This window comes from Eulemur rufifrons, chromosome 1, assembly GCF_041146395.1.
Source record: "Eulemur rufifrons isolate Redbay chromosome 1, OSU_ERuf_1, whole genome shotgun sequence".
Taxonomy (NCBI): domain Eukaryota; kingdom Metazoa; phylum Chordata; class Mammalia; order Primates; family Lemuridae; genus Eulemur; species Eulemur rufifrons.
Window position 1 is genome coordinate 27,150,774 of NC_090983.1, and position 15,981 is coordinate 27,166,754.

At 36.1% G+C, this 15,981-nt stretch overlaps 1 protein-coding gene and 1 non-coding gene across 2 annotated transcripts in view; one reads left to right on the plus strand and one right to left on the minus strand.

Annotated features, from left to right (window-relative positions):
* ZDBF2 (zinc finger DBF-type containing 2) overlaps positions 1-15,981 on the minus strand; it is a 102,908-nt gene that overhangs the window by 79,492 nt on the left and 7,435 nt on the right. The window contains exons 3-4 of the mRNA XM_069474200.1: positions 9,433-12,433; positions 5,643-9,348 (exon numbers count right to left, since the gene is read on the minus strand). Coding sequence (XP_069330301.1) covers positions 5,643-9,348; positions 9,433-12,433 — 6,707 coding nt within the window. The remainder of the gene's footprint in view (positions 1-5,642; positions 9,349-9,432; positions 12,434-15,981) is intronic.
* Positions 108-214, plus strand: LOC138387700 (U6 spliceosomal RNA). Its single transcript, XR_011233953.1, has one exon. It is a non-coding gene; the product is annotated as a U6 spliceosomal RNA (small nuclear RNA).

Here is a 15,981-nt window from a genome sequence, read left to right on the forward strand (position 1 = left end):
TCAATCACCTAGTAAAATAGCTGCAGCTCAATGGATGATAAGTATCACTTATTTTACTTATTTCATTATCTGTGACCAGTAATAACTTTCTAAAAAAATAGACCCTCGTGCTCGCTTCAGCAGCACATATACTAAAATTGGAACGATACAGAGAAGATTAGCATGGCCCCTGTGCAAGGATGACACGCAAATTCGTGAAGCGTTCCATATTTATAAAAAAAAAAGAAAAAAAAATTAAAAAAAAAAATAGACCCTCTATTTTTACAGTTTAAAAGAGCTGATAAAATCTCAACTCAAAAACAAAACATCTGATGAACATACTAGCTTGTCCTTATGAAGTCATTTTTGTGCTATGGTAAGATGATAAGTGAGTCTATGTAATATTTTATCCCAGAATATGAAGCCAATGCAGGAGAGACTACTCATAGTAACACAAACACAGGAAGACAATCTTTCCAAGTGATGATCAGAAATACCTTGCAATGAATCTCAGTGCAGAAAGTTGAGGAATTTTTCAATGTCAAATAGCAGTATCCCATGAGTGTTATCTGTATGTGTTTATTAAATTATCTTTGGAAAGCATAAGAAGTATGTTGCAAGCCCACTGATTTAACCACTACTGAAACAGGCAACTGGGCCTGTTTGGGTGATACTTGGATCCCTGGCACCCACCATAGGGCCAGCATGTAGTAGGGGTAAAATATTGTTAAATGTATGAATAAGTTATTGTCTTATCTATAATGAGTTAGATGATAAACAGTCTCACAGTCACAACTGCCACAACACTTAGTTGTAAAAAATGTAACTATTTGTTGATAACTAAATCAACCTCTATGAGAGCCCCTATTTCGATCTGATTATGAAAAACTGTTCCCCTAGGATAAGGACCAACAGTGGATATCTTCTATCACCATGTTTATTCAGATTAACATTACATGGCCCCTATCATAATACACTGAGAACACAGAATTCCTACCCCCTCCTCAAAAAGCATAAATTATTAAAAAAAAATCAGATAAACTCAAATTGAAGAAGATTCCACATACAAAATAAATCGTTTATCTGCAAAATGTCATGCATTAAATACAAAGAAAGGCTGAGGAACTGCCCCATACTGAAGAAAATTAAAGAGTTATGATAGTCTGAAGATATATGTGTGTGTGTACATGTATATATAAAGTATAACAAAGGAAAACACACTAGATTATCATTTCTCTAATATCTATAGTCTAAATAAAGTATAAAAAAATTCTCAGTTTGCTGGTGAGTACATGTGGTGCTTGTTTTTCCATTCTTGGGATACTTCACTTAATAGAATGGGTTCCAGCTCTCTCCAGGAGAACCAAAGAGATGCCATATCGCCATTATTTCTAATAGCTGAGTAATATTCCATGGTATACATATACCACATTTTGCTAATCCATTCATGAATCGATGGGCATTTGGGTTGTTTCCACATCTTTGCGACTGGTTTCCCTGAGTGCACATTTGGGATTAACGCCAATTGGGTATCGGACAGAGGTCGGGGCTGGGTGGAAGGGATGGGTGTATACCTACCTGATGAGTGCCATGCGCATTGCCTGGGGAATGGACACGATTGAAGTTCTGACTGGGGGGGATGGGGTGGGGGGAGGGGAGGAGTGCACACCTACATGATGAGTGTGATGTGCACTGTCTAGGGAATGGACACAACTGAAGCTCAGACTCGGGGGGATGGGGAGGCATGGGCAATGTATATAGCCTGATCTTTTGTACCCCCTTAATGAGCTGAAAAACAAACAACAACAACAAAACACACACACACACACACACACAAAAAAAATCTCAGACTCTTTCCCAGTCTCCCTATCTTTGTAAGTTGACATTTTGGTGTGTAATTCCCTAATTACATGATCTTTCAGTATTTTCCAAATTTTCTATACATAAAAATCCTTTGCTGAAAATGGATTTCCATTTCACATTTTTACACTAGGAATTTTTTATTATAAAGAGTAGGATGTTGTTCATCAGACAATAACATCCAGACCAACAAACTCTGAAAGTCAATACTATTGGGGCCAAAGGCACCTACCTCAGTGACATCAACACATTCTTCCATGTTTTCATGTCTTTTATAACATACACTATGGTACTGGAGGACCAAAGGTCTCCCTTCCCAGCAGGTATCAAATAGTGATCTAGATAGTGCGTCATGAACCCAGTCCTGCTTCATTAACCCACCCTGTATCTGACCCTTTCAATAGGTACACAAAATGAAGTTGCTAATCTACCACTCTACCAAATAAAGTTGTTTCATCACTTGAATAACTACCACAGTGAATATAAGCTGTATATTTTTGGTTAAACTATTTTCTTACCAGCATCACATTTATATTCTCTAATTTATGATTGCTCGATTTATAAAATGTACTTATGTTTTCATTATTCTCTTATTCTTTAAGTATTCCCCAAAAAAGCTTCCAACAAGAGAATGGAGACATACTTCAACATTTAATAAATTTTATCTTGATAACATCAAAAACAACTTTACCTTTGACACTGCCATTAGAAAAAATACATTAGTCTTCACATTAGTTTTACATGGAAATATATAATTATTTGAATATTTAAATATAGCTTTTCTCGACCAAAAAAAAAAAAGTGTTACTCAGAGCCCTAGTTACATAAATAATTTAAATGCACAAATACGAAAACACACTTTACACAATATTGTCCACATACTGTATAACTCAGGACAATTACAATAAAAATCTATGCAAGATACTGAACAAGAACAAGATTAATAAAATATTCATTACGATTGTAATTTGATTTCTTACTCTTAAAAGAATTTAATGCATTCTTGAACACACAAAAGCATCAACTGTTTTATCTAATCTGCAAATGAAGCCAACATTTATTTAGACAAAAGGGGCACATCTTGTATCCTACCGAATTCTGAAAGTAACTCATTTCCAATTTAACTTAAATTATAAGTTTTATAATTTCAAGTTTTCAAACTTGTCTAAAATAATAAGAACTCAGTAAAATTTCCAAAATGTTAAAAAAATCATCAGTATTGTTATAGTTTTCTATGTTTGATAATATATATTTTAAATATCAGCTTTTTCCGTCCCCTTTTAAAATGGCAGACTTAAAAATGGTAAAGATGGTAAATTATATATTTTATATTAATAAAAAAAATTTTTAAACTTCCAATGTGAAAAGGTAGTAACTTTAAATTTTGATCACTTAAAGTGTAAGAACTGTCCTCTCTGCATGAAGACACATATTTAAATAGTACATTATTTCCATATGATCTCTTTTAAACCTACACAGGTAGAATGCAGAACATCTATTAATAATACTTAGGGGAACTATGTGTCTATTCCATGGGAAAAAAGACACCAATACCCACAAATATAATATTTTTATATACTAGCCATTTACTTCCTCATCAGTAGGACAGAGCTTTCTTCCCAAATTAAAACTGGAGAATTATTTTGAACTAGTGGCCCACAGTGATATTTTAAGAAAGGAAACTAAAATATATTTGTATATGAGGCAAGGTTGAAGAAATGCTATATATGCTGCTTTGCAACTAAAAATATAAATATTTGTCCATTTTTTTCCAACATAATTACCGTTTAGGCCGGGCGCGGTGGCTCACGCCTGTAATTCTAGCACTCTGGGAGGCCAAGGCGGGTGGATCACTCAAGGTCAGGAGTTTGAGACCAGCCTGAGCAAGAGCGAGACCCCATCTCTACTAAAAATAGAAAGAAATTATCTGGCCAACTAAAATAAATATAGAAAAAATTAGCCGGGCATGGTGGCGCATGCCTGTAGTCCCAGCTACCTGGGAGGCTGAGGCAGAAGGATTGCTTAAGCCCAGGAGTTTGAGGATGCTGTGAGCTAGGCTGATGCCACGGCACTCTAGCCCGGGCAACAGAGTGAGACTCTGCCTCAAAAAAAAACAAAAACAAAAAAAACCCCACAAAAACAAAAACATAATTACTGTTTAAATTTAGAAGGAAAGAAGTTACAACAGAATTCCATCAAAACATACCCACAGGTTAAATGATGGCCCCTGAAATAACACCACGTTTAGAAGCCAGCTTTTACACTATTATTTCATTAATTCTAAGATAACACATTTTTAATTCTGAAATCAAGATACAGTTCACCACTGAACCAAGTTTCAATAAAATAAAGTAGTTACACGATACAGCTAAAATTCACATTTCCCCTTAACATGGACAGAGAAAGAGCCAGGATCTTGGCTTAACATGAATGAATGATAACTGATTATATCTGTACCAGCTCAACCAGTGGCCCTGAATAAGGGTTCTCAATATATTCTTAGTACCACAAATTTAAACTGCATATCATCACATCTTTTATTTGAACTATCAAAAAATCAGTTAGCACGTTTAAGACAAACTAATGTACAAATACAGGTTTTCACTTGAAAAATGGGCCACCACAAAGGTTACTGGTTTTACTCAATTTTTTGAAATTTTACGATACATAATTTACTAATGACAATTAACGACCTGCACAAATATTACCAAACCAATAATTTCAGTTCAAGCTATTAAAAAATGATAAGTCTAAAATATGCTTAAGAAATAAGGCCACAAAGTAACATGGATTTTCACATTAAAACACCAACACTTCATATAGAGGATGGATTAAGGTGGCTTAAAAAAAAAAGCCTGATCACACTGGCAAATCATTTTCCCCTTAAGATCTGATAATGCTAAAGAAAAATCACAGACACTGTATGTGTGCATGTGTCCAAATGAGACAAGTTAGAGACTTGCAGATCCAATTTAAATGAAGCAGGAGTTTGTTATATACATGAAATCACCAGGCATCTTTTAAAACCTGGATTAAAGATTATGGAATCTCATTCTCTGGAATGCTTTTAAAAGACAGATAAATTATGGTTTGTTTGTCATCATTTAAGTCAACCCCATTCAGAAGTTGAGATAATTCATTAGAGTTCCTTCTTTTTAATTATCCAGTTAGAATACTATATTAACAATGCCACTCTGCAACATAAAGAATGTAGAAACGTGTGCATTGTTCCAATTTTTCAAAAGCAATATAAGATAGCATTAATAAGTTTGCTATATTCATTCTCAAAATATTATAACTTGCTGGCATGAAAGAGAATCATAAAAAATAAATAAGAGGGACATGATTTGAGGGACAAAATTCTAAATACTGTGCTAAATTATGACATAAATTAAGGTAAAGCTCTTCTACAAAAAAGGATGGACAAAAGTTGCTTTTGAATCGTAAAAAAAAAAAGGACCCTAAACACTAATTTCAAATGAATATAAAAGGTTTGAAAAATAATATTTATAGCAAAATAGTTCAAGGTTAGTTTTCTCACCAAAGTTGGGCAAGCTGTGTGCACTAAGTACCAAGTATATTTCAACTGCTGTACTGAATCCTCAACTATCCTTAACTCAAAAGCTCCTTCTATTTCGTCTCACTGCCTCTCAATTTATGTGATAGCCGAGTATTCATTCTCTTAGCATGTGATGAAGGATGCGATAGACTTCTCAAAGCATATGGTTTAACATGTTCAGAAGAACTTTCCTTTTTGCTATTGTATTTTTTATTACCATTCTTCCTTTTTCTTGCGGTATTACCATTCTTCTTCTTTTTTGCAAAACGGCAAAAACCCTGCACAGGTTGCTTCAGAGAAAAACTTGCTATAGCGCTTGACGGCTCTTCAGCACCAGCTGGTGGAACTGAGGAGTTAAAAAAAATTTTAGCTGGTCTCTTCACGTTCTTTAGGCTACTCACAACAGATTTTTTCTTCTTAAGATGCATTCCGATAAAAGTGCTCCTGGATTGATATCTACGACGTAAAAAAGCAGAGTATTTCGAAATATACTTTCTAATTACATCACTTGGTTTGGTCCGAATCCAAATTGACTGTTTTTCTGAAGCTATTCCGGTTTTTTGCTGGAGAATAATTGGTTTTAAAACCTTTTTGGGAAAATCTGGTTTATTAGCAGTCGTCACCTTCCTTCCCTGAAGTTTCTTTTTACTTTTATTTCCTGATATCTCTTTTCTAATCGATTTTGGAGACATATTGGCAATATCATGCTTTAAAGTAATCAGCTGGAAATTAGCTCCCTTTGGAACCTCATTAGCATTGGGAGCCTCTGAGTCTTCTGGCAACAGAGAAGAGTCATCAGTCGTGTTACGTGAACTTAATTGGGATCTTGCAGGCACTGTCATTAAGGGTCTTGAAGAAGAGCTCTGTCCATTAGCATCATTACCTCCTGCACTGGAGTTTACGTTGTTATTGTTAAGATGAGCTTTAACCCAGTTAGGATTGTCCTCCTCTGGTACTACTATGTTCAGTGGAGGATTAGTTGCAATGTCCTTAAACCATGAGTCATAATAATTAAGGGTGTTCATATTATATTTGCATACAAACTGCATTTCATTATCCCAACTCGTTTTGGAGAAGTGAAGGCATTCACCTTCCTGCAGTTTAATATTTAGAGACGAGAGAACATAGACCAAGGCTTTGGATTGCATAGGCCTCAAAACTTTAGTACATGATTCAGGAAAGTCAACTGTCTCACAGTTGACTTTGTTTTTTGCTTTTCTGTTAACCTGTGAATGTAAGTGCTTACTTTTTGGTGAGGCCGCCTCTTGTCTGCTTCGTTTTCTTTTCCTTTTTGGGAAATTCACAAAATTGGTTTGAGTTCCATGGCTAACTTTCACAGTCTCGCATGGAGAAGGCACATGCCTCTCTTGTTCAGGAGGCCTCTCTGCTGGAGGAGGAGGATGGCACGGTTTATCTAAGGCCACTGAAGAGTCAACAATTTTTGAAACACTACTTGCAGTATCATTACAATCTGATGGAGCTTGAACTGATGCAGTGTCCTGAAGGTCTGCCCAGGTAACCCTTTTTTTCTTCTTAGTGGAAGAAACCTTTTTGGTCTTAGAGTCATCATCAAAGTAACAGTGGAAACGACCTTCCCTAAATTCCTTCACAAGAGTGTTAATTTTTATGTCATCTTCTCTCATTATCTGAGACCATGTTTTCCCCACAAATGAAGGAGGAACATGAGGCAAGGCTTCAAGAACTGGTTCATCAGGATTATCTTCTACGACTTCCTTTGCTTTTTCCAGGTTCTTTACAGAATCAACCACAGGAACAGAGCTTGATTGGGAATCATGGCTCTTTTCTTCCAGGTCAAAAGATACCTTCTTAAATAGGTCCGTTTTATTAACAGCATCTTGAGGCTGATCAGTGTTAGACTGAAAAGAGGGATCACGTTGAAAGTTCACCTCAGACCCACAAGGTTCAGAGCTCACACTTTCTAGACGTCTACGTTTTGCCTGCAAACGGGTTACTTTAGCAGGTATTTGATGTGTCACTGACTCAGAAGAGGCATCAACGTCCTTGGCAGAAACACTAGATTTACGGCTCTTACCTTTTTGGCCAGTATTTCTTAGACCTTTCCTATCTTTCCTATCTTTTTGAAGGTTGACTTTTTTGCGAGCTTTCTGCTGGCGGCGAGTTCCTGGCCGTCTTTTAGGACGATTAGATTGACGGCCCTTATGACCTGGGTCAACATATTTCTCCATTTTTTGATCAGGCTCTTCTGATTGGTAAGTCATCAACTGATCAGAGGCATCAACATTAAAAGTTACTTCTGAACCACAAGAGTGACAATTGCAATTGCTCAGAATAATATAGTCTTTTTTACGGTTTATTATTTTAAAAGTCTCTTCAGATTCGCTTGTCGCTGATGGAGGAAAGGCTTCACAAACACATCTTACTTCAGGACCAAAAGAGTCAGAGCTCTCCTCTTCTTCATCGATAGGTTCCGCAGGTATACAGTTGATTTCTTTGACAGTCATTTGAGGTGAGTCAGTCACTAACTCAAGAGGGACGTCAGGATGAGAAATTACTTGACAATCACCATCACTGGGCACAACGTCCACAAGTACCACTTTCGGAAGATCTGTTTCTTTGACTGACGGTGGATACTGGTTAACTACTATTTCAAAAGGGCCATCAGCATCACACATTTCAGAATCACTAGGTTCATCAGTCTTTTCTTCCATGCCAAGATGGTTTTCCTGCTGAAAGTTTATTTCTTTGCAAGCCACTTGAGGTTGGCAAACTTCAGACTGAAAATGAATACCAGAACCACACTGTAATTCAGAACCATAGAATTCGCAGTTCTTATTTTCTGGGTTATTATGATATGCCTTTTGTAAGTTTATTTCTTTGACAGACACAGGAGATTGATCAGGCACAAAATGAACAGGAATAGCAGAATCACAATTCACTTCAAAGCCACCAAGTCTATAGCTATTGTCTTCCAGGTAAATATGATCTTCCTTCCAAAGATTTATTTCTTTGACAGCTTTTTGAAGCTGGGTAGTTGCTGACTGAAAAGGATCACTGGAATCAAAGCTTACGCTAGGAGCACAAGGATCAATGCTCTTATCTTCCAAATTAGGATGCATCTCTTCCAAAATTTGTGGTCGCTTAATTACTGACTGAAGAGGAATATTTGAAACATAAATTATTTCAGAATCATGTGGTTCATAGCCTTTATTATCCAGATAAACATGTTCGTCCCTCAGAAGATTTCTTTCTTTAGTAGCCCTTTGAATTATATTAGTCACAGACTGAAGAGGTTTATCAGAATCAAAATTTGCTTTAGAATTACCAGGCTTAACAATCTTATTTTCCAAGCTAACAAGCTCTTTCCAAAGGTTAACCTTCTTTACTTCTTCAGTTCGGCCAGCCATTGACTGAAGGACATCACAATCATACACAATTCCAAAACTCTGAGCTTCATGCCTCTTATCTTCCATGTCTACTTCTTCATCCTCCCAAAGGCTTATTTCTTCAACAGTGTCTCTAACCTGCTCAGCCACTGATTGAAGAGGGTCATCAGAATCAAAACTTACTTCAGAACCACAACGGTGATTGTGCTTACCTCCTAGCTCAATGTGCTCCTGCTCCAAAATAGTTACTTGAGGTCGATCAACTATCGGCTGAACCAAGCAATCAGAATCCAAATACATTTGAGAACAACCATCCTGGCTGTTCTCAGTTTCTAAGTCTGCACACTCTTCTTCATTTTCAGGGCTTAGTGATTTAACATCTATGTCAGGTTGATCACCCACAGACTCAACAGAACCATCAGAACTAGGTCTTGATTTAGAAGCTCTATATTCCTCAATCTTATTTTTCAGGACGGCAACCTCTTTCTTCCATCTGTTTATTTTTTTAATCGCGTCCCGAAGTTGTGCAGACTTAACAGTTACTTTACCATCGCCTGATTCACTGTTTCTGTCTTCCAGAGCTTGGTCAATGATTGAATCAAGAGGAAGATTAATATCCAAATTCATTTCAAAACTTCTAAGTTCAGAGCTTTCATCTTCTGGGTCAATATAGTCCTCCTCCAAAACAACTACTTCAGGATTCTCAGTCATTGACTGAGAAGCAACATCAGAATCCAGAATTATTTCAGAACCACTACATTTATCATTCTTATTTTCTAGAACATGCTTCTTCTTTCTGGTGGTTTTTTTAATAGCTACTTGAGGTTCAGCTACTGAATAATGAGGAACACCAGGATCTGAATTTGTTTCAGAACCACTAAATTCAGCACTTTTACCTCGGAATTCAGCACGCTTTACTTTTTTAAGCCGTATTTGCTTAACAACTACTCCATGTTTGTAAATCATTGACTGAAGAGGGATATCAGAGACCACATATGTTTCAAAATCAGCGTCGTCTTCTGAGTCTATGTGCTCTTCTTTCTGAAGGTTTCTTTCTTTAACGGGTTCTTCAGAATGTCCAGTCATTGAATGAAAAATCATATCATAATTTGAACTTAATTCAGAATCAGTAGGGTCATTTTCCTTATTTTCTAAGTATACCCGGTCTTCTTGTTGAAGGCTGAATTTTTTAACAGCTATTTCAGGAGAATTAGTCACTGAATGAAGAGGGGTGTAAGAATCCGAACTTATTTCAGAACTACTGGGTTCATCATTCTCCATTTCTAAGTGTGCATACTCTTCTTTCTGAATGATTACTTCTTCAACAGCTACTTCAGGTTGATCATTTCCTGAATGAAGAGGAACACTGGAATCAAAAGCTATTTCAGAAACATAAGATTCATTATTTTTACTTTCCAGATCAACAGGTTCTTCCTCATAAACAGCTACTTGAGGTTGGTCAATTACTGAAGGAGGAATATCTGATTCAAAAGTTATGTCAGAACTATTCGACTCATAGTTCCCATCTGCCAGGTCAATGTGTCGTTTATTTCTTCTAACACCCAGCTGAGACCCCTCAGTAACTGGCAGAGGAGCGGGATCGGATTCCAAAGTGAAGTCGGAACCGGAGCATGCACAGCTATTAACTTCCATGTCGATATTTAGCTCTTTAAGATTTACTTCACCCAAAGCCTCTTGAAGCTGATCATTAGATGACTGATAAGCAGCAGCAGGAGAATCAGAGCTTAGATTAGAAATGCTACACTGAACGCTCTTACTGTCTAGGCCACTATCTTCTTTGTGAGGGTTTACTTCTTTAACTGCTACTTGAGGATGGTCAGCCATGAATTGAGCATCAGTGTGAAAATCCATTTCAGGACCATGATACGCATAGTTCATATCCACAAGGTAAGAACTCTCCTCTCTGAGAAGATCTGTTTCTTCCGTAGCCCTTTGGGGTTCATCAGCCACTGTCTTAAGAGAGACATCACCATCAAGATGTGCTTTAGTACTACTGGGTTTACGTTTCTTTCGTTTTGGGTGGACTCGTCTACTTTTCAGATGTCTTTCTTTGACAATCAGTTGGGGATGATCAACTCCTGACTGAAAAGAAACATCACAATCAAAACCTGTTTCATAACAACTTGATTCACAGTACTGATCAACCAAGCCAGTGTGAATCTTCTTCCGAAGTTTTATTTCTGTGACAGCCACTGGGGGTCGGTCAACCACTGACTGAAGTGGGAAAACAGACTCAGCATTTATTTCAGAGCTACGAGATCCATAGTTCTTATCAACCAAACCAATGTGCACCTCCTTAGAAAGGTTTACGTCTTTTACAGGCTCTTGAGGGAAGTCATTAGTTGACTGAAGTGAGGCATCGCAATCGAAATTCATTTCATAACTACTAGATTCATAGCTTTGGTCAACCAGGCCAATATGCATTGCATTCTGAAGACTTATTTCTTTAACAATCACTGGGGATTGGTTGGTAGCCAATTGAAGAGAGTCATCACAATCAGAACTTATTTCAGAACCACAAAATTTATTATTCTTATCCTGTAAATCAGCATATACTTCCCTAGAAAGGTTTATTTCTTTGGCAGTCACTTTAGATTGGTCAGTCAGAGGATGAGAAGAAGAACTGCAATCAAAACTCATTTCAGGATCTCTAGATTCACCATTGTTATCTTCTTGGTCAATCTCCTTCCAAAGGCTCGAGTCTCGCATAGCCTCTTGAGGTTGAGAAGATGCTGACTGAAGAGAGCTACAATCAAATTTCAATTGAGAACTCACTAAGTATTTCTGTCCCAAAAAGGCTGACCTGTTAACCAAATGCTTTTCTTTTTGAGTACAATCCACATTAGAAAAGAATTCCTCATGGTACTTTGGAATGGCAACCTCAAAGAGTCCTTTATTAGATGGCATGTCAATTTTATTCAGGTTTACTGCTGAGTTTACTTCTAACTCACAAGGAGAATCAACTCTTAAGGGCCCCTCAGTACTCATACGTTCACGGAATTTAAAGCCAGCTGAGAAAGTTTTGCTCTGAGCTTTTACATCTTTCTGTAAAACCAATTTATCTGAATTTATACCTAAAGATTTATTGTTTGATTCTTTAGGTTTCTGATATGAAACTGAAGAAGTTTCTAGATTGAACGATTGTGTAGGCTTTCTAGAGACCCTGTCTAGCTCCTCAAGGTATTTATCAACTTTGTTTGGGTCACATTTGTTAACTGAATCCAAACGGGCTGCTGGTGTTAACTTAGTGATATTAGTGTCGACTGGTCTATCATGAGAACTTTCAGGTAAACGACTAGCAGGAGCATTAAAAATCACTGGGGGACGTGTTAAGTTGTTTCCATTATTTGTAGCTTCACCAACATCTACTGAATTACATTTTTTCGGAGCAGGCCTAACTTTATAAAAAAACTTCCAGGGCTGCTGCTGTCCTTTCTCCAGTCTCTGAATAACTGAGGGTCGAACTGACACCACCAGTGAACACTGCTCAGATTTACTAGGTATGGAATGTGACGCTTCAACAGGTTCAGAACTCTCAGGGCATCTATCTTGTCTGGTTTCAGCATCATCCCCTTCCTGTTCTTCAGCAGGAGAATCATCCAAATGAATCACTTCAGAAGATGACACCGGATTCACATGTTGCACTGATCTAAAAAGAAAGGGGGGAAATACAGAAAAATATTCTAATCTCAGTTTAAAATGTTAAAATAAAGGCATAATAAATGTTATTTTCTTTCTGTTCTCGGCTATCCTTAAAGGATCAAGAATCAAGGCAATCACATCAGGCTACATACTATATGTACTTCAGGGAGGTAATCAGTGCAGAAGGTGGGAGAGCTTCACCAATTGCTACTTAAACACAAATGGCTCATAAACATGAGAAAAATGCAAATAAAGCCATATATCATTTTTCAGTTATCACAGTGGTAAGTAGCAAAAAGTTTGACACAAGTAACTTAACCTTGCATGCCTCAGATTCTGCCTTCAAAAAAGGAAATAATATACTATTTTCCCTCACGAGATTGTTTTGAAGAATGAAGAATAAATTAGTTGTTATATGTAAAGAGTATTAAAAAGAAAAAACAGCCTGGCACATAGTAAGCATTCACAGGTGTTAGCTAATATTATTTTGACACGTCATTTTGGCAAGGATGTAAGGATGTGAGAACTTTCTAATACATTTTTGGTAGGAGTACAGATTAGTTAACATCTGTGAAGATTATTAGTTAACTTCTATGTAGATTAGTAACCTCTAATAAGAAGAATTTGGTAATGTTTACTAAAATTAAAAATGTACATAGCCTCTGAGCTAGTAACTCCACTTTTGGTTTTTTCTTCTGTCTAATGAGGAAAGTACCAGAATATTCACTGCTACTTCTACTTTCTTTTTTTGATAAGAGCAAACGACTGAATCAACCTTAATGCCCATCAACTGGATACTGGTTAAATATTCAACGGTATTTAATGGTATACAATGTAGGTTTTTAAAATAATAAGGCAACTCTATATAGACAAAAAAGATCAATTACTATAAATATTGTTAGTCAAAATCAAATGTATATAGAATGCTATCATTTATGTAAGATAGAAGGGAAAAAAAACTATACACTTTGAATAGTTAGAGAAGGACATGTAAGAAACATTTGTTACCTCTAGAGAAGTGATTACAGGATGGCAGCAATGCAAGGAAGCATTTTTGAAAGTGCCTTTGGAATTATGCCTACATATTTGTATTTCCCATTCAAAATTTTGAATTATGTTGCTTTTTAAAAGATCTAAAACTTTTATATCTAAAACCAGTCTATGAATCTCTTCTACCAGCATCACCACAACATGCTTGACCCAAAGCATTTTAGGGATTGCTCTTTCATATATGTAAGCAGCTGACCTAATGATATTGCCATGTTCTGGATTCTTAATAAAAGAGAGGCAAAATTTCAGTCATACAACCACCACCCACTAAGGACATATGACCATGTAGAAAGTAGGTCCTATGCTAGGTAGTGAGGCAAAGAAAGATAAGCTGTCTCGTAAGGACCATTCAAGTAGCCGCAGTGGTAGATACATAAAAAATAATTATAATTCAAAGTGCTAAGTGTCATCATATCTAGACCTATTAAAAAAGGATTAAACTGTCACAGCCAAGAGGTGCCTGAGGAGACATGGTAAGTTAATGTAATGTGGTATCCTGGAGGGGATTGTGAAACAGAAAAAAGAGATAAAACTAAGGAAATCTTAGTTTAGAAAAACTTAGATTAGGTAAAAACTAAAAAACATATGAATAATCTATAGACTTTAATGTATTAATATTAGTTCATTACTTCTAGTAAATGTACTATATTACAATAAGATGTTAACAATAGGGAAACTGGGTGAGAGAGTATTATAGGGATGCTGTACTATTTTCTCAATTTTTCTGTAAATCTGAAACTGTTTTAAAACTTAGTTTATAAAAATAAATAAATAAAAATAAACAATAGATTAACACCTAAAAAATTTAAATATTTTCCAATTTTGAGCGATGTCACATTTGCCTAAGAGCACATGCAAACATATGTTAGCCACATGCAACTGTTTTTTCTTAACATAAGTGTTACTGTTACTATCTTTCCCATATAAATTTATTACCTTAATTTTTAACTTGGCATTTGGAAAATAAAATAGTTAACTCTGCACCACATGCTCCCTTTGGCAGCGCATATACTTAACCCTGCACCCAAATAATATCATGATGGCACCAAAAAATCCATTAATTTTCATACTTCTGAATTCTAATCAATGAAATTGCAGTGCCATAACCACTGTACCACAGTTTTTTGGAACGTTAGACTATCTTCATTTGCCTTAAGGACTATCACAGCATTCTCAAAATAAAACTAATTTTGTAACATGTAGCAAAAAAAAAAAAAAAAAAAAAAAGGGGGAAAGAAAAGAAAAAAGGCAGAACCATACAATCAAACAAGTGGGTAAAAATCCCAAAAAAGCACAGGAACTGTCATTTGTATGCTTTGATTTGCATCTGTATATGTGTATGTTTAACAATTAAATCATAATCCCTATTTCCAGTCATTTGTAACTAACTTTACAACAAAAAAAGGCCTCCAAAAATCTAACCATTAAAGGTTAAAAATCACTTTCATATAACTCTTGAGCTAAAAATAAAAAAAAATTTTTACACTATAAGTAAACAATTATTTAATATATATCCAAATCTATGAGACATGACCAAAATGAAAACTTCATACTTTTAAATACTACCATTAAAAAAAGAATTAGTAAACACAACTAAGTGAGCACCCAATTTAAGAAGATGGAAAAATAACCAAATCGCTCCCATAAAAAAAGCAGAAGAAATAAGAAAAAGGAAAAAACTAATGAATAGGAAACAAAAACAAGGCAAGAGCTGATTTTCAGGAAGGCTAAAAACAACAGAAAAACCTGCAATGTCTAGACAGGAGGAGAACAGAAAATAAATTTTTTTTAAAAACCATGAACTTATAATTTAGATAGCTTATAAATAAAATAATGTAGTGTTGGCATGGGATTTTTAAAAAAATCAAGGGAACAAAATGGTATTCAAAATTAAATATATATGCACAATACACAAATACAGGAATTTAAGTTATAACAGAGGTAGTGACATTTTTTATCAGTGGAGACAATTAGAGATGCATTTATGAAAAATTAAGTAGAAGTCCTGCCTCACACCACATATAAAAACAAATATTTATTTATTTTGAGATAGGGTCTCAATGTTGCCTGGCAGTGGCATCATCAGAGCTCACTGCAACCTCAAACTCCTGGGCTCAAGCAACCCTCCTTCCTGCTTCACCCTCCCAAGTAGCTGGGACTACAGGTGCGTGCCACCACACTGGGCTTATTTATTTTATTTTTTTTAAGAGATAAGGTCTATTTGCTCAGGCTGATCTTTTTTCTTTTTTTTTTGAGACAGAGTCTCACTCTGTTGCCCAGGCTAGAGTGCCATGGCGTCAGCCTAGCTCACAGCAACCTCAAACTCCTGGGTTCCAGCAATCCTTCTACCTCAGCCTCCCAAGTAGCTGGGACTACAGGCATGCGCCACCATGCCCAGCTAATTTTTTCTATATATTTTTAGTTGTCCAGCTAATTTCTTTCTATTTTTTAGTAGAGATGGGGTCTCGCTCTTTATCAGGCTGGTCTCGAACTCCTGAGCTCAAA